This window comes from Peromyscus leucopus, chromosome 4 (assembly GCF_004664715.2).
Source record: "Peromyscus leucopus breed LL Stock chromosome 4, UCI_PerLeu_2.1, whole genome shotgun sequence".
NCBI classification, from domain to species: domain Eukaryota; kingdom Metazoa; phylum Chordata; class Mammalia; order Rodentia; family Cricetidae; genus Peromyscus; species Peromyscus leucopus.
Window position 1 is genome coordinate 115887319 of NC_051066.1, and position 27578 is coordinate 115914896.

Genomic DNA, 27578 nt, shown 5'->3' on the forward strand with positions numbered 1-27578 from the left:
ACCTTTGTACCCTCACATCCAGACTGGATGGTGTCTCCCTAGTGGATCTTGATTGCCTCTTCCCAGCATCCACCGCTGCTACTTATAGCATGGCCATCTCCATCCAATCTTCTTGAGCATCAAGAGCAAGTGTGTCCCTTGGAGAAAGAGATGCTGAGATCTCATTTTTTTCATTCCCTAGCTTTTCTCTCCCCAGGAGTACTTGCTCTTCAATCATGTGTGAAGATAATCAGTGTGTCCTTTATTCTTTTATCTCCCCAAATGGAGAACTTTTGCTCTTCCCTTTGAAACCCCACCAGTGGCATTCTTGAACTTATTTTTAGATGTGTGGAAGTTTTCCAGACAAAATCGATGCCCAGCACAGATTAAAAAAAAAAAAGTATGATTATCCCTTATCCTGGGTACAAGGAAACAGAGTGTTTTAATATGGAAGAAGTGCAGCCATATGCCTGGGTGCAGTATGGCTTCCTTTAATCTGGAAAAAGGAAACAAGCATTGTTGATAATAATATGCAGATGTCTAGCTGCAAATGAGGACATATTGCTAATTAGCTATATTGTTAGTGTGTTTTTAGGAGAGAGACTACAGTGACGTTAATTATAATCTCTGTTGTTTGTTGTTCAAAGCCTGTGAAACCAAATGCATTGCTAATAATATCTTCTTTAATATCTTCAATAGAAGATTCTTAGATTCTTTTTTTTTCCTTTAGAATCCCACATTAAAGCTACATTAGGAGTAATGAGGCCTACAGCCTGAGCCTAATTAAAACAAAATTTAACAAGACATAGCAATCATTATCATTAGCTAGTACTTATTTGGCGCCCCCTTAGCAGTTGGAATTGGGGAATGGGACTCAGAGATTGCAGATACAGCCTTCTTTGCCCCCCAGAAATTTGCCATCAAGTCTGACTCTGAGAAGTCGGCCTGGTTGTATTAATCTGGGAATAGTTTCCACAGCCTTAAAAAGGAAAAGCACTAAAACATTTCTAGCCAGCCAGTTTGTTACCAGCATGTGCCTCTCCCGGAGGCTTGAGGAGGGACCGGAGCAACCGTGTTTTCCACACAACAGCCCTTGGCGGATGTTTGCCAAAGGGAGCAGGTGCTGTTTGCAGACAGGGACAACTTGGGTCCTTTTTCCAAACACTGGATCACTGACCGTTCCCTCAGCCTGTTCCTCTCTGCTGTGATGGTCTTCCTGACTAGGTGATCATCATCTCAATTCGTCCTGTGTTTTGCTGTCTAAAGAACCTTATTCTTTCCCCCTTGTATTCACTCCCTGCAGCAAATGACCAGCTGGGACAGTCTGGCCATTCTGACCACTCTGGCAGTTGATGTGGTTGTGGTAATCCACCTGGGCCACAAGGACATCACAATGAGCAGCTCGAGCCACACAGTGGCAGAATGCTGTGACTGGACATCCTCGGTCTTGTACCTATTATATACTCAGCATGAGGAACACAGTGATAAAAAAAAATATAGTTTATCATCTTAAAAATTGTCCCAGAAAATGTTCTTCTTCATCTCAGTATAACTACCCGGGGATGTGCAGGACCAGGTTGTGTGAGAACCAGGTGTGCAGAACCAAGTTGTGCGAGCAAAGGGAGAAGACATAGGAGGGTTGACGTAATCCGAGTACCACACAGCTCCAACCAGCCTCTAACCGACTCGCAGAATGCCACCCATGAAGTAGCACCTGTGGAAAAGTCACAAGACAAGCTGGTGTTCACACTATTCCACTATGTTACAGAAGGACTGCGACGTGGACCCCTCCCAGCTCCGAACTCTTCAGTATTATAAAGCAGGCTCAGTCAGCTGCAGGCTTCTGTCTTCCTGGCTCATCTTCCCACTTTCCTGTCCCCTTCACCTGTTCACTTTTATTTCCTTTTGATCTCAGCTCACAAATTACCCCCTCAGAGTTTAATTATAGCTACTTCAAATAATGATAGTCATTTTTCTGGGATTTTTTTCCTCAGAGGTTCCAGTATATGCTCATGCACTTTCAGATTCAGTGTGCGTCAGTCATGTAGTTTTTCTTTTTCTTTCTTTCTTTCTTTCTTTCTTTCTTTCTTTCTTTCTTTTTTTTTTTTTTTTTTTTTTTTTTTTTTTTTTTTTTTTTTTTTTTTTTCGAGACAGTTTCTCTGTGTAGCTTTGCGCTTTCTGGAACTCACTTGGTAGCCCAGGCTGCCTCGAACTCACAGAGATCCGCCTGGCTCTGCCTCCCGAGTGCTGGAATTAAAGGCGTGCGCCACCACCGCCCGGCTCTTTCTTTTTTTTTGATGCTCAAATTGTCTAATCTAACTGAGATCCCTTTAAGTTGGTTCCTGTGGTTTTCCCCCACCCCAGAGAACCCTGTTAGGCACTGAAAATGTCTTTGCTGTCTGTCACTGCAAAATATTCCAAACTCACATGCATGTGCAGTATCTATTCTCAAGCTCTTGGCTCAGCCATTTGTGTAAGGAGCTCTGGTTCATTTGAGTGAGGACAAACCCTTGAACATTATTGAGAGCACTCTAGTACAATTTAAAGGAAGTGCAGCATAGCGCAGTCATCAAGATTTGAGGAATATAACATGTAAATACAGAAACAATGACAATTCAGTAAGTATCTGCAGAGGGTTGCAGATTTGGAATGGGATGTTACAGGAGGTTGCAGAGCCCAGCATCTACAACTGGATGCCAAGGAGTTCAGTCACATTTCATCTTATGCCCTGCCAATAATTCTGTCATTTAAGGACTAAGTTCAATCACAAAGATCAAAAACTCAACACAGTTAATTAACTAAATGGGTTTTTACTTTTTTATTGAAAATATTTTTTTCATATAACATATTCAAATCATGGGTCCCCTCCCTTTAATCATTTTATTTTATTAACATATAGCATTGTGCATACTTATAGAGTACACTATGATAATTCAAAATATGTATGCCATATGTAATGATAACTTCCTGGTAATTAGCTTCCAATATTTATTATTTATATATCATGTCTATTTTTTAGAAACTTTCAAACTCTTGGCCGGGCAGTGGTGGCACACGCCTTTAATCCCAGCACTCGGGAGGCAGAGCCAGGCAGATCTCTGTGAGTTCGAGGCCAGCCTGGGCTACCAAGTGAGTCCCAGGAAAGGCACAAAGTTACACAGAGAAACCCTGTCTCGAAAAACCAAAAAAAAAAAAAAAAAAAAAAGAAAAGAAAAGAAAAGAAACTTTCAAACTCTTCTAGCTATTTTGAAACATATGATAAATTATTGGAGACTATTGGTACCCTCCTGTGCTGTGAAACAACAGCTCGAATTTGTCCCCTCGGCTGTGTATGAGCACCCATTATCTAAGCTCTCCTGGTACTCACTCCCTAACCTTCCCAGTCTTTGGCAACCAGTACACTCACTATTTCATTGAGATTAATATTCTTAACTTCCACAAATGAGCAACAATAGGCAGTATTTGTCTTTTTGTGTTTAGCTCATTTCAGTTCCACGATTCCATCAGCATTTCTATAAATGACAGATGACAGGAATTTTTTGGTTTTTTTTTTTTTTCAACCAAGCCAAACATATGGTCCTGGCATAAAAGCTAACACATAAACCAACAAAGCAGAGAGTTTAACATTTAAATAATTGTCACAGCTCTAAAAATACAATAGATTTTACAGAAGGGAACATTGCTACTGCTACTGTAGCATTATTGTGCTGGCTATTTCTATGTCAACCTGATACAAGCTAGAGAGTCATCAAAGAGGAAAGGTCCTCAACTGAGAAAATGCCTTCATTAGATCTGGCTAGAGGGTATTTTCTTAATTATTTGATTAATCTTTATTGACCAATTTATTAATTATTGAATGAGTTGATTCATGGAGGAGAGGCCAGTCCATTGTGATGGGAGCCACTACTGGCCTGGTAGTCCTGGGTTCTGTAAGAAAGCAGGCTGAGTAAGCCATGATGAGTTAAGACAGTAAGCAACATCCCTCCTTGGCCTCTGCATCAGTTCCTGCTTCCAGGTTCCTGTCCTAGTTGAGTTCCTGTTCTGACTTGCTTTGGTGATAAACTGTGATGTGGAAGTATAAGCTGAATAAACCCTTTCCTCTCCAAGTTGCTTTTGGTCATGGTGTTTCATTACAGCAATAGGAACCCTAGCTAGGGCAATTATCAATGATAATAGGAAGACATTTGGGGAGTCATCGATCCTGGACTGATGTGATCAGGGTGGTGGTGCCATCAGTTCTATATACAGGAGAAAGTGGGATAGAGAAGGACAAAAGGCAAACTAAATCTACTTCTTTTTTTAACACTTCATGCCTTCACCTCTCCTTAACCCTATCTGGACAGCCTGTGTCACATGATCAGCCCTCAGCTGCAACAAAGTTTGGGAGCTATAGTTTTAGGCAGCTGTCTTCCCACCTGAAACAAACACTGAGTAAAAAAAAAAGATAGGAAGGATCTTTGGGTAGGCAACTGCATATCTGCCACACTATTGCTATCTGAAGCAAAACACTAACCTGCAAGAGCCTGATGTTTCTAGAACCGTGCTGTTTTAAGTCCAAATACTTGTAGGAAAATGAAGGGATTCCTGTACACAAAGATGGAAAGTATGAAGTTGTAACTAGCTAATTTGACCCACCTAGATCCCCTTCCTCAACTTCAGTTATCCTGTTTTCATTCTCAGTGGGAGTAATGGCTCTCCATTAGAACCACCAAAGGAGAATGGCTACTGCGGCTGTGCTACAGTGTTGCTATTGGAAGGTCACTGATTAAAGGCAGACTATAAAGCAAGGAACATGTTCCCATACTGAGCAGGCAAGCCCCTTTTGTCACTTGAATTTAGACAGAAATGCATCCTATGACATCTCAGATGGAATGTAGTGTTTCTTGTCTTAAATTCCTGGACATCTCTAAGCTATCATCTCCAGATAAGAGTGTTTACTTGTCTAAATAAAACCCTGTTTTTACAGTTTTCACCTACCCTGTAACTCTTTGCCGTGTTATAGTAATTTAAGTGGGACACCCAATGAGTAAGTATGGTGACAACCAGAGTGTTGTCATCAACTAGACTCTGCAAGGAAGATGTGACCCATGTCCCTTTAAGAGTACAGCCTTTGCCTGTACTATTAGTAGATGTCTATCATCCTCCTGTCTCAGATCACCAAAATAATGGGTACTTTCATATTTTGTTATTGATGGAGCAAAATTCTATTTTGTCTTAGAGGGATCATTCTTAAATACCCTTCCTTGACCCCAAGGTTTCCAGTTTTTGAACAGTTAGGAACACAGCATAGCATGACATCAAGGTAACTAGATTTGGAAGAGGTGCAAACATAATTCAGATTTTCAGAGATTGTGAATAGCATTTTGTTATTAATTCCAATCTTCCAAATATTTACAAATGTTGAGCCCAAGTGTCTAGGGGGCAGGGTGGTTGGGGAACAATGGAGCAATGCCACAGTTTTGTGCAAGACTCAATTCAAAACATACTTGAATCCCAGTCCTCAAACTATTCCCAGCAGAGTCACTTGTGGCCTGGATTGCTCAGCCAAAGGTCCTAACTTTGCACTTCTCTTTTATTGTGTAGATAAAGCCCAACTCTAGACCATCTTTCTGGAAGACTATAGGACTGTGATTATCTGCTGTGCTTTGCATGGAGGAGCATTAAGCCATAGAAAGTTGAAGGGGTTTGTTTGGTTTGAATCTAAGCCAGTAATTACTCTATGGTGGTGAATTTTCCATCAGAAGAATTCACGAGTCAAAGGAAAAAATAAATCAATTAAATTCAGTCCTTTTCTTTTCAGACACCTAAGTAAAATGTCAACTGGCCACATATGTACATTTCCAATCTCTTTGAAAACACAAAATTTAGTAGTAAAAAGAATACTTCGTTGTGTGTGTGTGTGTGTGTGTGTGTGTGTGTGTGTGTGTGTGTGTTGCAATGCTGAGAATTGAACCCAGGACCTTGAGGATGCTAAGAAAATGTTCTACCACTGAGCTACATCTCCAGCACAAAGAGTTTTGCTTTTGCTCTAGTTAAGAACATGTTTAGTTGATACAAAAAATCTGGGGCTTGGATTACAAAAATCTATAAAGCATTAGGAAAGCAAATACCAAGCCCCTTATATGATTTATATGCCTGAGTCCCCAACAAAAAAATCTCCAGGAGAACCAGCTGAACAGCCTCGCACCAATAGGAAGAATCCAACTGTACTCTCTAATACCATCAGGGAGAACTGACTCTTCTAACACCATCAGGGATTACTGGCTGCACTCTAACACCATCAAGGAGAACTGACTGTATCCTCTAACACCAACTGTTCTCTCTAACACCATCAGGGAAGTGTTGGGATTGGGTATCCAGTGAAGAAAACTGTTCTCTTCTAGTCTATCTCTCATCTTTCCTTTCTCCTTCTCTCCTCTTTCTCTCCCTCTCTTCCTCTCCCTCTCTCTCCCCTCTCCCTTTCTTTCTTGCCCCCCCCAACTCAATCAAACAATAATACATTTAGAATTTGTTGCATTGAGCAATGCCTCAGAATACTAGTCCTGCTCCCTCGACAATCATTCTAGGAAACAAAAATCATGACAGAGAGGTGGCTGGAAAAGTTAACAGAGACACTGGCTTGGCCACATCTCCTGAGCAAAAGGTAAGGGCAAGTGAAAACAGGAAAGCAACCTCTCATTTCCCACTTCAGAGGTGGCAGAGTGACAAAGGTGGTCTATGTGTGTTTCAGTCTCAGGCTGCTCTTGACCTTGGGTACTCAGAGTCAAACGTGTTTTCATTCTAGACAGAACTGTTTGGCTGGATGAACAGCACTGCAGTGGGGTCAGGGAGTGTGTGTGGAGACAATGTGCTGGAACGTAACTCCCAAACCTCAAAACATGCCCAACAATAACAACAGCATTAACCACTGACCCAAAGGCTGGGGAAATTCTATCTCCACATCTCCTTCCACCAGTAAACATAAAAATACTGTCCCTGAAGGGCCAGAGGATGCCTTTGCTGAGTGTTCCAGAAAGTGTGAAAGGACAGGGATAGCTACATTGGAAAAGTTTCCCCAATGACAAGTAAATTGGGACTTTTTCACTAGGTGAGAAAATGATTTGACTTGCAATTTTAAGAATAAAAGTGTTAGATTTCAGAGTTCTCTTTTTGTCATTTTTCTCTATCTCTTCTTCCTTCTCTCTTGTGTTTCTTCAACTTTTGTCTTTCTACACCCAGCCTTCCTGATTTTATGTTTCTCAAAGTAGCTCTCAGTTCCTCCTTTGTGAGTTCTATCTAATTTGCTCTTTGTCATACCTTGGGATCACTTTGGGGCTTCTCCTTCTCTTGTCCGGATCTTGTCTCTGCTGTTACCTCCTCAAAGAGGTGTTCTCTGTCCATCTAGCTAATGTTCAGTAGTTTGTAGCTGGTGTGCTTTTCTCTCCAGGTCCCACCAAGTCCCACCAGTCCTGGAGCCCACTTATAAAATAAACACACAGATGCTTACATTATTTAAACTGCTTGGCCACTAGCTCAGGCCTATCATTGTCTAGCTCTTACTCTTATATTTAGTCCATTTCTATTAGTCTTTACTTTGCCACATGGCTCTGGCTCGTGGCTTACTGGTACTTTATTTCTTCCTTGTCCTGGCGGCGGCTCCAGGCAGTCTCCTCTCCTTCCTCCTTCCTCAATTCTCCTCTCTGTTAGTCCCGCCTATACTTCCTGTCTGGCTATTGGCCAATCAGTGTTTATTTACATAGAGCGATATCCACAGCACTTACACTTTTCTTTTTTAAAAAGGAAGGTTTTAACTTTAACCTAGTAAAATTACATATAACAAAACAATTATTGAGCAAGAATTACAGTTACAATATTAAAGAAAATATCCTATCTATTTTATATTTGTGAGTTTAAAGGTTTTATATCTAACTTATCTTTTATCATAACTAAGGAAGATTGTAATTATCTAGCCCCACGTTGGGAGCCAGATATTGGTGAAATTACTAAGGCCACTCCACATAATTAAAAGGAACATTTATTTAGTGGGTAACTTACAAATGAAGGGATAGGTAGGTCGTGGGGTCTGGGGAAGGTGTATTGCAGTCCAGCGGTGTTCTCTGGAGCTCTGCTTGGTCAACCTCCACTGTCCAGGGTCCCAAAACAGAGAGCGAGCTGGCCCATCTGGATCTCTGGTCTCCAGGGTCCTCCCTTGGCCCCACCTTGTAGGTGTGACAGTTGCCGAAGCCTCAATGGGGGTTGGAACTTCCAGATCAAAGCTGGAATGGCTACCCACTACAGTAGTCTCTTGTCTTATTTGTTTATGTATTCTTATTTGCTACACATAGATGTACATTCCAAAAGAGTACAGCTTACATGACTATCTCATGTGTTAATTCATCTCATGCCTAGCTTGTAGTTATGATTTATTTATTGGAGAGAGATAGAAAGCTATAAGCAAAATATATATGTATGAATAAATGGATAGATGAATAGACAAGAATAAATGGCTGAACAGAAATGAATGGATAAATGAATTGATGAGTGAATAGAAATACAATGGGTGAATGAATAGATGTAATCAATAGTTTGACTTAAATATTTATCCAATTTAACCAAATCTTTTCCTTTATGATTTACACCAAAGAAACAAAACTGGACATTAAGGTTATAATTAAAGCCATGGTGGTTAACCAGTTGAAGCTGTGAGAAATGAACTATAAGTTGGTTCCAGCTTTTAAAGGAGTACCTCTTTTCCTTCAAAATAGCTCTCTTATTTTGATGTGCTTTGGTGCTTAATATATAGTTCAAAACTCCCAAGAAAATTCCTAAATAGTAAACTTGGAGACATTTCCTGTCTTGATCTTTTAAAGATGGAGAAACTAAACCATGTGGTAGGTAAATGAGTTGGGAATACTATGCTGGCCATGGTAGTTTCAATAAGAATGACCCCCATAGGGTTATATATTTGAATGCTTAGTCATCAGTTGGCAGACCTTTTCGGAAAGATTGGGAGGTGTGGTCTTGTTAGAGTAAGATGTAGTCTTGGAAGAAGTAGGTTATTGGGAGTGGGTTTTTGAGGTTTTAAAAGTCCATGCTAGGCCCAGCATCTCTGCCTGGTGCCTATGGATCAGGATGTAAAGATCTCAGCTACTGCTACAGCGCCATGCCTGTCTGCTTCTCACCATGACAATAATGAACTAACCTTCTAGAACTGTGAGCAAGGTCCCAATTAAATGCCTTATTTTTGTAAGAGTTGCCTTGGTCATGGTGTCTCTTCACAGCTATAGAACAATGACTAAGAAACTTGGTTAAGTCCAGCCACCAGAATAAATTGTCCTTGTCCCTTAATTTAATGGACTGTTAAGAGTAGCACTTTTAACTGCCTGCCTTCTAAGTATTTCTTCATTACTTGTATGTTTTGTTTGTATGTTTTAGAATAACCTCAACTTGGAGAGTGATTCCACACCAGAAACCAGCTTTCCTCTGTCCAAAGAAGTCCCAGGGGAGCACCAAGTCATCCACCAACCCTTCCCGAGACAGAGATTCCCTCAAGAGACTGGGCATCCTTCATTGCAAAGAGACGGTCCCAGATCCTTTCTTCTTGACCTACCAAACTTTCCAGATCTTTCCAAAGCTGATATCAATGGGCAGAATCCAAATATTCAGGTAATTCTCAGCAGCTGGCAAGTGAAGGAGAAGAAAACAGTTCATCTTTTGTTTCCTAACCTGATTCTAACAAGTCCTGCAGCCTTACCCCCTTGCCCTTCTCAACCCCGCTCTGACTTCTGCTGAGGGCTGTATTATTCCCAAAAAATATTATTTCAACACCCTTGATGATTTCTGAGACACTGAGATATAAAAACAAAACAAAAGTGATGCACCCTGAAATTAATGAAATGTGGTGGCTATAGGAAAAGAATATCATGGCTTGTGACTAGACCATGTAACCCACAATCTATCTTCAAAGCACCCAGGAAGGTACTCCCCCTCAGTGCCTTGCTAGCTTGCCTTCAACCCCAGAAATTCCTTCAGGAGAGGACAACCTCCTAAGGAATAGACTTACCAAAACATTAAATAAGAAAGAAGTGAGAATGGAACGTCCTAGACGAGAGATTGATGTATTTTATTAAAATGGGATTTTAATGAAGCCAGGGAAAAGGGACACCTGCAAGGAGTTCTTAAATTTAAAAATGATAGCATTCATCTACATTACAAGGGGAGTTTCTTCGGTCTCACCCTCCAAGCATCTTCGTGAAGGAGAAGCTATCCTCTCAGCAGCAGCTGTTCAGGGAATCACTACATGGTTCACCAAGGCCACATGATGGTAAACTATAGTTATGGAGCTTGGTTCTAGGATCTATTGCTCCCAGGAACACCCATCCACTAATCGGTGTTTCAGGGACAAACACCCATCCACTAATCGGTGTTTCAGGGACAAACTCCTGATTGTGGGTATTGTTTGTACCTTCTCTTCTTCCTGAAGATAGTTCTCTTGACAGCTTAGAGAGGCCCTGGGCTGCCTAACCCTTACCTCACTCCAATCTCTATGTGCCTGGTTCCATATTTCCATGCTTTGCTTTGATTCCTTTCATTTGAATAAGGACAGCTTTTCCTTATTTTAGCATCATATCAAATGCCTATCAGCTTGTGTAGCAGCAGAGAGCTCCTCAACTTGGGCTCAGAGCATTCTCTGTCTCTGTCTCTGTCTCTCTGTCTCTCTGTCTCTCTCTCTCTTCTCTCTCTCTTCTCTCTCTCTCTCTTTCTCTCTCTCTCTGTCTCTGGTTTTTTGAGACAGGGTTTCTCTGTATCTTTGGAGCCTGTCCTGGACCTCACTTTGTAGACCAGGCTGCCTTTGAACTCACAAATCTGCCTACCTCTGCTTCCTGAGTGCTAGGATTAAAGGTATGCACCACCACTGCCCGCCTCTCAGATCATTCTTATTAAGTGTTTCTCCCACACCTCCAGTATGTGTGTAGTGGCGGAGGGCGGGGGGGGGGGGGGGGATGTGGGTGGTACATGTTTGTGTGTGATGTGAGTGGTGTGGTGTGTGTGTGTGTGTGTGTGTGTGTGTGTGTCCTTCCTCTCTCCTCCATGGCCCTTCTGACTAACTCTCCTGACACTCTGCATGATACCATTTCAGAACAGCTTTTCTCCAGCAGCGTTGTTTTGCTTTTTAACAATGAATGTCACTGGGAATATACCTTCATTAATGACCATCAAGCAATGGCTGCTTTCAGAAAACACTACATTAGCTTATGAGACTCTAGAAAGCAGAAAGCCATATCCCTTCAGTCCCTCCTGTTGATGGCACAGGAATGACTATCTGAGCTGCCATGTAGAACAGCACCAAATGGATCTTGAAGACAGAGGAAGAAAAAGTACTGTGTTCCCCAATAGAAGACAGAAAGAAGTAGGGCAGGGCTCTGTGAGTGCTCCACAAAGAAAAGTATGTTGGAAATCATAGTTGACAGCGCATGCTCAGCAGTCACTGCCTGTTCCAAGTAACATTTCTGATGAGTGCTATAGTCCAACGATTTATTGCAAAAACAGACCTTTTGCTCTAGTACCCTTCCTGGAACTTGCGACATGGCTCTGAAAAGAGCAGTGGAGCTACCTGGAGGAGGGACAAACTGGCAGAGTAGGGACAGTTGGCTCCAAACCATTGTTCACCACTGCTACCTATTGTGGCTTCATCTATGGAAATGTTTCAATGTTTAGAAATTTTATGCTTCCTAGGCTCAACAGCCCTCACCTCAAAGGTCCTTAGACCATGGTTAACCTTAATCTCCCCGTGGCTAGCATTTACCCCAAAGGCAGGAAATCAGGAGAGTCTTAATGCTGCAGCCTAAGCTCCTGGAGAAGTGGATTTAAGAACTGCTACAGTAAAGTTACAGAAGAGTGCTGGATTAAGGACAAAGGAACACTGTGGGTTTTTGAGATGTCCTCTTATTGAATTTTGCTAGGCTCCATTGTGCACCCAGTAATAAATTAAGTTTGGGACCAAACTTCTTGTGTCCTTTTTTCTTTCTTTGTCCATCTGGATATGCCCAATCCCTATCCAGGCACCTTTGGAACCTTTGCAAGTACCACCTAAATGTTAAGGAAGGCCAGTGGTGCAAAGGTTGTTGGGATCACAGGTTAACCCTGGCAAAAGCTGAGCCCTCTCCTGCCCACATGACAGATCTGTGCAAGCGTTCAGTAAAGCAGCCAAGGAAACTACTCAGTTTCCTCATAATAAGATGTGCTGTTCTTCTGAGTAGGAAGTAAGAAACCTTTTGAGTCAGTTCCTCCTGGGAAAGGAGCTAACCTGTGTGGAAAGAACTAGACAGAGGCTGAGGTAAGGTAGCAGAGAATAAGGGTGGGATAAGAGAAGGCCCCGCCCACAGAGCCAAGGATCCTCACAACATGGGGTCTCTCTGGCAGAGTCCCTTGGACTTTCACAGAATCCCCTCGGCCACCACAGAAGTGTGGTAATGGGGGAAATCATTTGCCTTCATGCCACTAAGACTCTCAGCACCCTGCTTCTGTGGACTTGGAACAGGTGAAAGTCCCCATCAATGCGTTTCACTTGGTTCTATCCTTACCCAGCACTGCAGCAAGAAGTTTATCTCCAAATGGTGCTACTGAAAGGGAAGCTTTGAAGGACATGGCAGGAGGAGGACAGAGCTATTCCTAGGAAGGTTTCGTGTTTTTCTAGAGGCACCTTTTAGACACCAGAGACCACAACATCTGCCAAGAGCATATGTTTTCTATGGCTTCAAATATCAGAGTTATTGGCAGAAAGTATTTGAAATTAATACAGTTCCAACATAAAGATGTTGAAGCCAGACACCCAAACAACACGAGGCCAATACATCCTTCTGCCCACTGCATAGTCCAGTTATTCCATTCTGCTTTAGATAACCCCTGACTATTGGTCTTCCATGTGCAGAGGAGTGAGACAGAACTGTTTAATTGATCTAATGGCTTCTTTACCCTAAAAAGAATTGAGCACTATTTCTGACCTTTTGTTTCTAGAGGGCCCCAAAAAGTTAGTGTGTGTCATACAGAAAGATATTCAAACAAAGGCAGCTACTGTCTCCATGTACTCCAGCGCTCACTCTCTCTTTCTCTCTGTGTTTCTCTGTATGTGTGTGTCTCTCTGTGTATCCCTCTTCTCTGTTTCCCTCAGTGTGAGTGTGAGTGTGTGTGTATGTGTGTGTGTGTGTGTGTGTGTGTGTGTGTGTGTGTACATGTTCATATGCCCAGCAGCCTCTACCATCCCGTGCACCACTACACTTGAGTAAACCAGTTCCCTGGTGGTCCTTTAGAACATAAGGTGCTTCCCAAAGCGCGGGGAGTAATGATTTCTGGCTGGCCTCATCCAGGCCTCAGAGCACTGTTCTTTTGTTGAAATCCACTAGCTTGACCCAGCCCATCCAGTCAAGCACAAAACCCCACTTCTCACCATGGCCCTTCAGCATTTCTCTCCTGGCTAGTGGCATGAATATAAGTGAGGGGTGTGTCAATGGATAGGCTTCTGCTGCCAGAGCCTCCTGTGCCCCCTCCCTAGGCAAACTGCCCCTTACTCCCGCCTAGTTATCATCAGCTGGAGCCTTCGAGCCCAGCAGGAATCAATTCCCTTATCCCTGACCCCTCTGCAACTCTAAGCTCTGGAAATTTGCCCAGAGATCCAGGGCTGGATCCTGTCCCTCCTTTGAAAATGTCTGTGCCTCTCCAAAGTGACATTCCTGAGCTTCTGCAAAGAGTTGTGTCCTTTGGGCCTCTTGACTTAGGGAGGAGAATCCTTATAAAAGCCCAACATCTGCTTCTGTGGAGTATTTTTATGCCATAAGTCAGGCAGCCTCTGTTCCATGGGAAGTAGAATCCACATTAGCACTAGTTTCAGGCTGAGGAAATGAGGGAGAAGGAAGTATTATCTCTGCATAGAAAGAGATGGCCTTACATTCCTAAGTTGCCTCTTTGTGTCAGATTTAAAGTAACTTAAGAAATTAGTTTCTGCTTAAAAAAAAATCATTCAGGAAAGAAAGTAAATCCCCTAGGATAACTTCGACTTGAACTTTATTGCCCTTGGCTGAGTTTTTGTTCTTTGGTTGATGGTCAGATAATAAAAGACAAAAATTCCAAAATAAACTCATTATTAGACTTGCTGCATCAATTCATTACTACAGTAGTTATTCACAAAATATATCCCTTTTCTGAATCAATCTGAGGTCAGTATCCACTTCAACCAATATAATTCTTTCGTTGCCTCCATTGAGAGGGACTTAAACCCAGTGATCCACAGACCTTTCTTCTCCACCCAGACTTTTTTGCACAGCCCTAGGCCTCTAGGTGCTACAAGATATACTCAGAGGGATTTGTCAGGGTTTTACATGCTTCTGCTTCTGCTTTTCCCTCCTGTGTCTGTAATACTTTTGAAATGGCCAGTCTGGCTGAGTAAGAGCCAAGAAATGACTGTGCCCTGGATAAGGACCGAAGTGTCAATGGGGACAAACCTGGTCAGCTGAGATTCTCATGGGTTTCTGCTGTTGTCATAAACTATGGAGCCAGACTGAACTAGGTTTGGAGTCTAGCAGCACCACTCAGTCTGCTAGTCTGGGCTTCTGTAGCCCCTGGACGTTTTTTGTTTTTTTTTACTTTCTCCATACCTCAGTTTTCTTGTCTATAACATTGCTGTGATAATTCCACCCATGATTACCTATGTCATCTGATCTCTGAGGGTTGAGATTATCTGTATGGAGGGCTTAGCATAGTGTTATGTGTATGGTAAGCTTTCCAGAACTGATAGATATGATTGGTAAGGATGATGCAGATAAGGATGATAGGAAAGCATCTACAATAATGATCAGGCCAGCAAGATGGCTCAGCGAGTAAAGACCATTACTGCAGAAACCTGGCTACCTAGTTCTACCCAGCACCCACACAGATGTGAAAGGAAAGAACTGACCGACTCCACGAAGTTGTCCACAGACCTCCACACACAAATTATAATAAATATGTACACACACACACACACACACACACACACACACACACACGGCAGTGGGGGTGGGAATACATAACTTTTTTAAGGATTATTGGGAATTAGAAGATCTACCTGGAAACCATCTCTACCCTTTTCTTTGTCATTTATCTTGGGAAGTTGATTTCCCAAAGCCAAGTTTGTGCTAGAAAATTGAGTCTAAATTTTGTAGAACAGACAATAACGTCTGGGCAGACACACTGCTACAGATCTCAGTGCACTGACCGCAATTATGTAGGGAATACCACAGTTTCTTTGTAGCATCAGCAAGTTTGAGACAAGAGGATTGAATGTCTTCCTGATCTATTTTGTGTTTTCTGCCACAGCTGTCAAGGAAGAAGGGCAGCAGAAGCCTTTGCTGCAGACATATTCCTAGATGTTCTCTGCTCTGGAGGGAATCCCTTTTCTGTCTGGGAAATTCTAATCTGCATCCATCCACCCAGTCCCTTCAGCTCACAAAGCTCAGAGGAGCAACAAGAAAGAAAACTCCCCTAGGTTCACTGTGGCAGCACAGCTTACATATTCACAGTGGCCATGGCTCATTAGCAGTTAGAATGGGGGCTGTCTTAGTCTTGCTACTGTTTTGCAGAGTAAGAGTCAAGAGTTTGGTTCTATATAAGTTTTAACTATTTAGCAAAAAAAAAAAAAAGCTGAACAGAATTACCAATTTTGAGCAGAATTGATACCTACTTTTGCATTATCCTTTGGAGCTGGAAGATTCTGTCTTACCTTGGGCCTGGAGTTTTTGAAAGAGTTCTCTTTCTTTCACTAAGTGTACTAAAGTACCTCAAGGATATATAACAGAGCTAGAAAGGACAGAGAGACCTAGGGTCTTTATCAGCTTGAAGTTTACTGTACTCACTCCATAACTCCAGTACATTCACATTTATTGCTTAAGAGATCATTCCAAAGGTTTCCCTGACTCTAAAATACCCCACTAGAACAAGGGAAACAGGAAACAGAAAAGTAATCCCAGCCATTTGAGAAGGCATTTGCCATGCTCATTGCGTCTTTTTAATTGGATGCCTATAAAATTTCAGGTTGAAGATTAGATTTCTTCTTTTGATATCAGTTTGAGGTTTCCACATTGCTGACTGTGGGGAAGGGTGGGTCTGAAGTTTTGTTTGTGTTTTGCTTTGTTTTGTAATTCATTTGGGGCAGTGGCTAGAAATTAAAGAGAAGAAAGAAACCTCGAAGCTGTTAAGATTTAGTCATTGATATAGTTTTTGGAGTAAATTCCTATTTTGCTACCCATTGCCTTACCAGGCAAGGACTCTATTTTGTTTGGATCAGAGCAGCAATTTGAGAGGGAAAAAAAATCGTATTGACGGTAATAGCTTGAAACATGAAATTGTTTTTATTCCCGGCTTGGAGAAATTGCAGGGCACATTTTGTTTAAGCAATCCCTTTGACTCCAGTCTGAATACAAATGGAGTATCGAAACTGTTGGGCACGTCACCCTCTCTTATCTTCTACTCAGAGACTGATTTCATTACCATAATTGCCTGCTTGCCTGGCTCCCCCCAGCTCTTGGCAGCCTCTCTCCTCCAAGACCCTTAATATCCTTGCAGACAATTGTTGCAGTTCAGGAGTTCTATCTGCAGGCGGAGGGGGGTGGGGCTTCAAAGGAGAAAGGCTGTGTATTCAAAGACTCTGCTTTGCCCATCCTGCCATGGTAGTTTTATATATGCCATCCAGTTGTGTGTTCTTTATTCACTTGTCCTTTGAAGGTTCCATGTGGGTCCTAGTAGTCATTGTTCCCTAGCAACTGTCTATTCCACCAAACAATGATAGAACACGGGTGTTGTGTTTCTTTTCTTCTCCTAGTCTTAAAACTATAGCTGAATCACATAAAAACTTCATAATTATAAGAATAAAAGGGTTGCTCACAAAATAAAGCAATGATGGCAACATGGGCTAAAGCTCATGGTGCCATTCTAGGCATCCCACAACAGAGGGGACAGGTGTACTTGGCCTGATACATTCTCAGTATACTATGTGATCTAAGGTCACCCTCTAGGCCATACCTAGATCTCAATCCCAGGACCACTATTGGCTTGGCAGCTTTTTTGAGTGTCAGACTGAGTCCGATGCAAACAACCCCCAAGCTGTTTATCTAAAGGATGGGCACACCCCAGTGCAATTTGGCAGAGTATCTCAGCAACTCCTCAGATGTCGGGTCAGGGCAAAACTGGGAATAGATCTGCCCAGTACATCTTGCGCTGATTACTTGGAGTACGTGTTTCTGATTCATTTGCATGTAACTCTTCCAGGAGGTGTTGCAAGAACTATGTGATGGCCAAAGGAGCCCAATGAGTCTTTTATTATTTTTTTAAACAAGTTTTTCTATGCTGATTGTCTCTCAGAGCCAAGAAGCTGTGTTCTTCAAGACCTGTGACAGATTTCAAAAGTAGGCTTCATTAATCCAAAGAACAAGTTCTAACCATAGCTGAGGGACTATGTGCTTTGACCCTGCTGCTGGGACTGAACAATGGGAAAAATGAAATATCATAGCTGGAAAGGCCTTGTCCTGAGGGCCTTGTGCTCACATCTATACAAGGCCTATAGCATCTAGCCTGCCCCTAGCACCTGAGCCTCTCTGCTCCCTCCATCTTATGAGGGGCTCCATACATCTATTAGTTACTTTTGAAAGGCAAGGTGGCAAAGTTGGTAAGAACATGGGCTCTGGACCCATATTCTCCTCATCTGCTACTTCCAAGCCCTATGACCTTCCTTTAACATCTGTGTGCCAGTTTCCCTAATCTATAAAACGCTGTCTCATGTAGCAATCACCACAACACTCAATAGCTTGGAACAATGACCATTGGATTGCTTGTGGTCCTCTAGAACAGGAAATTGTGGTAGAACTCAACCAAGAGAGCTCGTTCACGTTCCATGTGGCACCACAGTGGGTGACCCAACTGGGACTGAAAAGTCCATAATAGTGTCAGCTATGAGACCTTAGCTTCAGTTTTCTTCCACATAGTCTTTCTTTGTCTGGCCTGTCTTTATGCAGTGACCAAGGCTGGGCTTCCTTACATAGCTATGAGAACATTGCAAAGAAAAGAAAATGCATGCTCCAACACGCTTTTACAGAAGCCTCAGTACATTTTTTTGGCATGTGTGTATATATGCGGTATGCATGCCAGTGCACACACATGTTCAAATATGTGTGGGTACACTTATGTATGCAGGTACACATAGGTGCAGAGGTTAATGTGGGATGCTTTGGTCAATCACATTCCACCTTTTTATATTGAGGCAGGGTCTCTCACTTGAACCCAGAGTTCTCCAATTCAATTAATCAAGCTAGCCAGTGTGCTTTGCGGAATGCTCCGCCTTTGCCTCCCAAGATCTGTAATGACAAACAGGCCGCCATGCCTACCTGGCATTTATGTGGGTGCTCAGGATTTGAAGCCCAGTGCTCTCACTTACTAAACAGGCAAACTTTACCCACTGATCCATCCCCTCAGCCCTCCCTAAATCATCCCTCCCAAACTCATGAGTGTCATTTATTTCCATTCAACTGGACCTAGTGGGTCATGAGGCTAGCCTAGATGACAATAAGTGAAAATAGACTCTGCTTGTTGATGGGAAGTATGTGTGTGGCACATGTGCAGGGATGTGGATTGTGAGAATTTGATAAATTCACATGGACAGAGCATTTAGAACAGTGCCTGATGTGGCACCTGCTTAATAAGTCATGCTTTGCTGTGACTGTTCTTTCAGTACCTCAGGAACATAGACAGTGTTCCTTCAGTGAAAGGCTTATTAACAATTTGATCACCAGTAAACCAAGAAGCCCATCATGCCTAGCTTCATGCCTATCTGAGGCCATACTCTTCCTAGTTGTGGAGTTCATGTAGGCCATTTCTAGACGTCTTGCATTCTCTGTCACCTTGTGATTGCAGTTTTCTTTCACAAGGGATGCAGCCATCCTTTTCCTCAGCTCTCTCAGACCTTCCGAGCTTGAGATTGCCAGTTCGTCTGATTGCCATTGATCTGACCTGTTCTGAATTCCCTTAGGTCACCATAGAGGTGGTCGACGGTCCTGACTCTGAAGCAGAAAAGGATCAGCATCCAGAGAATAAACCCAGCTGGTCAGTCCCCGCTCCTGACTGGCGGGCCTGGTGGCAGAGGTCCTTGTCCTTGGCCAGGACAAACAACGGGGACCAGGACTACAAGTATGACAGTACCTCAGATGACAGCAACTTCCTCAGTGTTCCTAGGGGGTGGGACCGTCCAGCCCCAGGCCACCGGACTTTTGAAGCCAAAGAGCAGCCAGAATATGGTGAGTTTACTACCCAGTAATATAAAATTGGTGGAGAGAGAAAACGAGGATGATAAAGCCTCACAGACATGGGGCCAAGCAAAACCCAGCTTACAGTATGTGGTTTTCAGGCTTCTACAAGGCATACCTCATAAAGGCTCGGTTCACAGAAGCCCTATGGAGCCATCCACAGCCACAGTTTTTTGGGAACACTGTAATTTTCAAATTATACTTGAGATATTTTTTAGGGTCTCTGGGGTTCTTTCCTGTCTTGTCTTCTCTGAAATTTAATTTTATTTCTAAAGATGAATAAATCATCAAAGCACCTTCCCTCTATTCTTTAGCTGTAAAAGCAAAAACAAAAAACAAAAATCCTATGCTGAAAACCAATGTATGTACAATGGCTTCCTGTGACCAGACAGCTATGTCATGTCTGATGTGACCAGTGGAGTGGCCCTGGGGAATCCATGGGAACAACTTGTGTCACAGGTTGTCAAAGCAAGCTTTCCCCTCTACCATATATGTTATAACCCCAAGTTGAGACTACTAGGGTCATAAGAGAATGGGAAGCTTCCAAATTGAGTGATGATTACATTATTTTATTAAAGTAATCAAAGTTACTTTCTTACTTTGGTTATGATGAGAGACCAGGTGGAGGGATCTCAGATCCACTCTGTCACTCAACAGTTCACCCTCCTTCTTCCTTCAAACAAACACTTGATGCACCACAAACGCTCCTGTTGTCTTCTTGTGGCTTTCCCATCAGCAGACCAAGGGATGAATAATACATAATGAGGAGTGTGGAGATTTGCATGAGATTTCCCCCCCCCATATGTCTCTGATATTAGAGTACTTGGTCCCCACTTGGTAACTGTTTGGAAAGAGTTAGGAGTTGTGACCTGGTTAAAGGAGGTATATCACTCAGGATGAACTTGAGGTTACAAAAGCCATCACCCTCCAATGTGATCTTCCTACTTCTGAGCTCTCAGCTGCTGCTCCAGTCACCTGCTGCCGGCAACTTCCACCTGTGAGCTCTAACCCCCTCCGTCATGGACTCTGACACTCTGGAACTATAAGCCCCAAATAAACTCTTCCTTTTTGGGGGTGGGATTCAAGACAGGGTTTCTCTGTGTAGTTTTGGTACCTGTCCTGGATCTCGCTCTGTAGACCAAACTGGCCTCGAACTCAAAGAGATCTGCCTGGCTCTGCTTCCCAAATGCTGGGATTAAAGGTGTGCACCACCACCACTGCCCGGCAAATAAACTCTTTCTTAAGTTGCCTTGGTCATGGTGTCTTATCACAGCAAAAGAAAATCATCAGATGTAAGAATGATACAGAGAGTTTCAAACAGAGATCCAAGCAAGTACTTTTCTGTCCATGGTAGTTTCCATTCCCTAAACTGACCATGGTTAAGTTGGATGGGCACCGCTCATTGGTACCTTCATTTGCATTCAATTCTTTGAAATCCTCCAACTTTTCGTGGTGTAATTTTAACAGACTATTTCACAGTCATGTTTTTTCGTGGAATTTTCTTTGTAATGTTCATTATGGCTGTATCGTTAGTACCTTAGAAAAGGGAGGCTAACTTTGTCCAGAATCAGTGTTGTTGGAAGGCAGGATAGCTAACAGGGTGTGTTGGGAATATACAGACCTCAGATATAACTCCTGCTGTGCTGAGGCTGAGCTGTATGGACATCCATAAGTATCACAAGTTTTATTACAAGCCTCAGTTTGCTTACCCATTAAAGGAGTAAAATTCTTCCTGCCAAAGGCTTAGCCTGGGAATTAAATGTAGCCATGACCATCCAGGGCTAGTGGGGCTGAGCTCCCAGTGACCACTTCCAGACCGGTTCTGGGCAGTTCAGTGGCCCCTACACTAGAACTGGTCCAAAGAGCTCTACTGTGCAGACACCACAAAAGGAAGATTTTACTGTCCTGAGCAGCATCTATGAATCCCAGCTCTCTGCTCATTGCGATGGTGAGCATTCCTTGAGCCCTTTGATGTCACTGAACTGTCAAAATGCTACAGAAATGTTCTCAGGTACAGTTTGTTCTTGTTGTCACTGTTGTCTTTGCAATTATTGTCATTATTTGCTTGTTTTCTGCTATGAGCCACACTCCCTCTTGGTTTAACTTTCACACAGTGTCCTCACTTGTGCTTCCAGCATCATAAATTAGGTTTGTCTTCTGTTACATTTATTATAACTTCTCCATCTGTCATGAAAACAGAGAGGATTTCTCTCCTAGAAAGATGTGTTCCACCCAGAAAGCCTTGTTCTGCCCTTTGATCTCAGGAAACAGGAATCGCCCAGAAGGTCTTTGTTAGAAGCTGATCTGGACCAGTGTATGGCAGAGGCCTCAAGATGGTGAAGATCTGCCTAGGAGATTGCTCCCCTAGAGAAATGATTAATCATGTGGCTAATTTGTGAGCAGTTAAGGATTTGCAGGAAGCCACCTACTGGTAGAATAAGTTCTTGATGGCTGCTTGTAGATAACATATTTTAGGATAGATTTTTGTGGCATATTTCTAGCAGATTTTAGAGGAAACTACTTCATGCAATCCTAGCATTCTGGATGCTGAGGCAAGAGGGTTATGAGTTTGAGGTCAGCCCAGCCTACATAGTTATCTCCTATCTCAACAAACAAACAAACAAACAAACCAAAACAACAAAGAAACTACCACCAGTCTGATTTAGCAGCTTCAAACAACAGAAGAAGGGTTCTCTCTTAGGAGTCTGCAGGTTGACTGAAATGTTCATCTGAGCTAAGATGGGCTAGCTTGGCTGGAGCTGAACAGTCTCCAGTGACCTCAGTAACAATGATGGGCCTCAGCGAGACAATTAGGAGTGCTGAGATGGTCAGAGCCTCTCTCCTCCTGGCCCTTAACTTCCTTGGGGTCTTTACATGCTAGTGGAATGATTCTTTTCAGCTAAAAAATGTAAGTCTACATGCTTAGACATATTTTAGGCCTTTGCTTACATCCTATTTGCCATCATCCCATTGATTGAAGCAAATCACATAGTTCAGAACCAGCATAAAATAAGGTGTAGCCAAGGAAGTGAATGTGGAAAAAGAACTTATGAGCATCATTTCTCATACACTCTGATACACCATTAGCAGTTAGTCCTTATGCTATGTAGGTTTTGTCAAACTGACACAAACTAGAGTTAACTTGGACTTGCCTCCATCAGACTGCCCTGTAGGCATGTCTGTGAGGGTGTTTCCTGATTAATGATTGATGTGGGGAGGCTCATTGTAAGCAGGTGGTCCTGGATTGATTAAGAAAGCAGGCTGAGTGAGCTATGGGGAGCAAGCCAGTAGGCAATGCTCCTCCTGGTCTCTGCTTCAGTTCTTGCCTCCAGGTTCCTGCCTTGAGCTCCTGGCCTGACTTCCTTTGGTGATGGATTACAAACTATAAGCCATAAGATGGAATACACCATTTCCTCTCCTAAGTTGATTTTGGTCAATGTTTTAGCAACAAAGGAAACTAATATAGTCATTTAGAGCCAGAAAACCAAAGCGAGAAGTCTAGCTCATGCATAGATTCAAATATAGGCCTCAAAGTGAGCTAAGCCCTTGAGTTGAGGGACATTGCCCCACATGTGTTGGTGCACTTAATGAAATGAAAAGGAAAGGCTGCATGAGATTTCTGGATAGCAGAGGCCCCTTTGCTTTTATAAAGTCCAGAAGTACAACAGTTGGCCTCACTGGATTTTATCGGATGCTGCTATTCACTCCACAAGTGACATGGCTCTCATCTACATGACATAATGTTTGTTTTTCAAACTTGTCCTCTCTCTTTTTATAGTGCAAAAATATGAGAATCTTTACTTGTGCCTCTTGCTTCTCCCTTTAACAAAATCTGGCCCAGTTTCTGTGTGCATGGTAAAAATGCAGTGTGTGCACATGTAATATAATCCACTGCATATAGATGGCATCATTGACGAGCATGCAATTGTTCCAGGCATGTCTTCAAAGTTCTGAGAGAAAGCAGTGACTATTCTGTGTCAGACTCTTCTCCCTTTGGAAGCAACTTGTTCCTCCAGCCCTACTGGATATATGCCCCAGAGGAGATAGTAGAGAGGTTCATACTGGAAAATGATGTTCATTTCCCTAATGTAAAATGGAAGCTTCAGACATCTGCTTGGCTACGTGGTTGGGAAACTGTTTCTTAGAAGAAATCAAAGTTTGAAAAAAATGATTGTGATGGAAGGAAATAGAGGTGGACGATGCTTCCGAAGGCAGTTATGCCATGAGAAGCTTCACCTTCAGTTAGGGAAGAGGCCATCACAGTGTCTTGTGTACACACACACACACACACACACACACACACACACACACACACACACAACTTCTGAATAGTAGGCTGAGAAAGCTCAGCAGCCCTGTGATATCCCAGGGTGCCTTCAGAGAGGACTGTGTAAACAACAGCCCTGGCGGCTGGCACAGGACCCAAGATTCAAGTGGAAACGTGTGCAGAACATTCTTGCTGGGTCTATGTAATAGTAACCACCACAACCTATTCTGAATGAAGGGTATCCCATCCCTTCAAGGCACATAACTGCAGCCCCATGCTTAGCACTCACAGAGGCCCCAAGGCTATTGGAAGCTGTGCATAAGCCAGGAGAAATTATTATGGGGTGGTGTTACTGGAGGAAAGTCATGCTTTAGAGATCCAGGGCTTGATGCTACAGCCCAAGCTTTCCTTTCTGTTAACCTGATAACCCTGGACAAGACCCCCAGACACTCTAAGACTTTTGTTAATATTTACTTCTGATAAGAGAAAGTCAGTCTTGATAATGTACCCACATCCCCACCCCTCTCCAACACCTCCTAGTGTGGTTTGCTGTAGATGTAACGGTCTTATTAAATAAGAAACATAGGGCCAAATGCAGAGTTAAAAGCCCAAGAGGTCAGAGCAGTAGCTAAGAGCTAAGACCAAGACCGCCTTCTTACCCCTCACTGTCGCTGCCATCCTTCCCCTCAGAAAGAGACCTACTTCCTGTGTATCTGTCATTTTATGGACTTTCTGCTCTGCCTTCTCATTGGTTGTGAACCCAGCCACATGACCTCCTTGTCACTGCCTGTTTATACAGACCTCCAGGTCTTCTATGGTTGGTATTGAGATTAAAGGCATGTATCTCCATGCTGGCTGTGTCCTTGAACACACAGAGATCTGCCTGTCATGTGATCAGGATTAAGGGTGTGTGCTACCACTGCCAGACTTTTGCTATGGCTTGCTATTAGCTCTGAACCCCAGGCAACTTTATTTATTAACATACAAATAAAATCACATTTCAGCACAAATAAAATATCACCATAGTCTACTTTTTCTTTTCCCATGTCATTCATAACTTCTAACATACTATATAATCTACTATTTTGTATTCATTGTTCATTACACCAGGGTGAGGAAAACTATCCTTAATACTATATTCCACATACCTAGAATTATCCTTGACATACAGTGCAAGATCAACTAATATTCATTGGCCAGATGTTAAATAATGACTTCAAAGGATATTTCTATATTTACAATGAACACATTGGTTATTTGCTACTGTGTGACAAACCATCCTATACTCAGCACCTGAAAAAATAATATCAGTCATGTCTCATGATTTAGTGGCTCAGGAAGTCCAGACCACTGGGAAGTTCTGCTCTCGATGACTTCAGCTACATTCAGTTTCTAAACAGCAGTATTGGGAGCCTCCCTTCCTATGTCAAATGTTTTCTAGTCCTTCATGTGACTCTTTTCTTTCTTTTTTTTTTTTTTTTTTTGAGGCATCTCATCATTCTTGAATTTGTTTGACCTGAACTTCTTTCATGGTGATTGGATTTATCAGACTAAACTAAACTGGAAGTCAATGGGGACTATAAGGTCAAGGCAAGACCAGATTCTATAGAATTCTCTTCTCTTTTCTCCTTTCTCTCCTCCTCTTCTTTTTCTCTCTCCCTGTTTTCCTCCCTCCCTCTCTCTCTCTCTCTTCCTTCCCCCTGCATTCCTCTTCCTCTCCCTTCCTCTGTCCCCTCCCTCTGCACCCTCCATTTCTATCTCCCTTCTTATTCATCTTCCTCCCCTATCCTCCCACAAGGAGGAAAGGTTTGCCCCAAGGGTTAGGTCCTAGTCATGTACAAATCAACACAGCATTGCAAACCTTTCCATCTTCACAAAGCTGAGCGCTAACATGAACCTACAGCTGTAAGCCTTTGAGCTCAGGCTTCAACCAATTCCTTCAAGAGTGAGCATGATGTAAGTGGAAGAATACACGGCCAACAGGCAACTTGAACAGGAGACTTGGGAACTCTTTAGGTGGGGATGATGACCATCTCCCTGGCTCCCTTCCAGATTCCACAGACGGTGAGGGTGACTGGAGTCTCTGGTCTGTCTGCAGCGTCACCTGTGGAAATGGCAACCAGAAACGGACACGTTCTTGTGGCTATGCATGCATTGCAACAGAATCGAGGACCTGTGACCGTCCAAACTGCCCAGGTAATTGTGGGGCTTTGATTCCAAGTTCTAGGGAAAGGTTTTAAGTTTATATTTTAAAACTTGAAGAAATATTTAAAAGATAAACATTTTCCTCAGAAATCTTTTGACCAGAATGGGACAACTAGGGATAGCTGATAGACTTGGTGGATGAAAACATGGATTTCCTAAGTCTTAAGCAAAATTGCAGAGGCTGTGGCCTAAGGGGCAGTGCCATATTGTACTTATTTAACTTGAAGGAGGGACTCTGATCAGTTTGGGACCTTGATGTGAGAGTGTCAATGATTTGAAAAACTCATTTGAAAACAGATATTTATGTCTGATAAGGCACTCAGCATGAGTGGATTCTCATTCTCAGGAAAACCATGGAGTTAGCCCTGTCAGTAACACCTGAGAGTTGCCCAAGGCTTCCCAAGAAACAAACTGGTGCAACTTAGCATTTAATTGTGATCTTATACTGTAGTATCAGTGCCTTGAAAATTAAATCAGTTGCTAACTTGATGAGGAGTCATGTTGGAAATAAACAATAATTATAACTATGGTTGTCAAAGTTATAGTGGTTTGTCAAAATCTAGCCTATGGCCTATTTATGTAGGGACCTTCATTGTTAAAGGGATCAAACAGGAGAAACAGAGGCAACCAAGACCAGGAGTGGCCCATAAAGCCTGAACTATGTGCCTCCTGGTCCTTGACATGAAGCTTATCACCCCCTGGCCTATAGTTTTACTGTGTTCCCATTGCCAGGCAGAATACCAGCCTACAATAATATCTTCGGCCCTATCATAAAACCACACATTCCAAATGGCTTCATCTAAAGGAAATTTCTGAGACCGGAAATCTGATCCCCATACCTCAGACTTCCTTTTTCTACTCCTAGACATGCTATTCTCAAACCAGGAACATTTGGACCCAAACAAAAGTGGAAGCACAAAGGGATTTCTGAAGAAGTGGGGGGGGGGGCGACCGGAATGAGGTGCATGCTGGCAGAGGGCATGCAAAGAAAATGGGGTTGAAATGTAAGAAGTGGTGGCTCCGGCTGCATGCCAGCCCTACAGACATTTACCTCTTCTAATCTTCCCTGTGCACCTTGCAATGAGCTGAGGTGGAAGTCTGGCCAGTGGGTTTGGGATGGGGAGGAACAAAAGGAGTCAATAATAACATAAGTAGGAGGAAGCAACATTCAGGAAGAATGTGAAGAAGAAAAGAAGAAGACTATCAAGAAAAATAGAAAAGTTAAAAAAGGTATTAAGATGAAGAAGAGGAAGATGGTCTGGGGGGAGAGAGAGACAGTGCTTGTCTAGCCATATAGGAGGTCCTGGCTTAGATCCCTTAGCACCATGCAAAAGGGAGAGGAAGGAAGGGGGAGCAGCAATCAAAGGAAGAGGAGAGAGGAAGGAAAAGTGGGGAGGAGAAGAGAAGAGAGGGGTGGAGAGAAAGGTAAAGATTAAGGAGTTGATGAAAAAGACGGCAGTAAAGAGAATGAGAGTGTTCTGAGTAATTCAGTATCATTCAAACTTCCGTGACTTCTAGGTGTGTTATTTCACTTAATACTCAAAACTGCCTCATGGAACAGAATTTTATTATTGTATTTGTTTGGCATTGAAACTGAGGCCCCAAATCAGCAACAAATGATAATAATGGAATTGGAATCCATGCTCCCTGACTCGAGAGGCCATGACCTTTACTGTTACACTCTTTCTCCTTCACCATGAAGGAAGGTCTCTGGCTCAGCCACACATGGACACAATTTTATTTTGAGTTGTAGGGGCATGCCTGTGTTCTTTTCAGAGTGAGCATACAGAGCCAAGCTGGTAGGTTCTTCCCTGCTGCCATTT

General features: G+C 42.7%; 1 protein-coding gene across 1 annotated transcript in view; it reads left to right on the forward strand.

Annotated features, from left to right (window-relative positions):
• Positions 1-27578, forward strand: part of Ism1 (isthmin 1) — a 78469-nt gene that overhangs the window by 42300 nt on the left and 8591 nt on the right. Inside the window, exons 2-4 of the mRNA XM_028883588.2 lie at positions 9394-9624; positions 19010-19274; positions 25603-25746. Coding sequence (XP_028739421.1) covers positions 9394-9624; positions 19010-19274; positions 25603-25746 — 640 coding nt within the window. The remainder of the gene's footprint in view (positions 1-9393; positions 9625-19009; positions 19275-25602; positions 25747-27578) is intronic.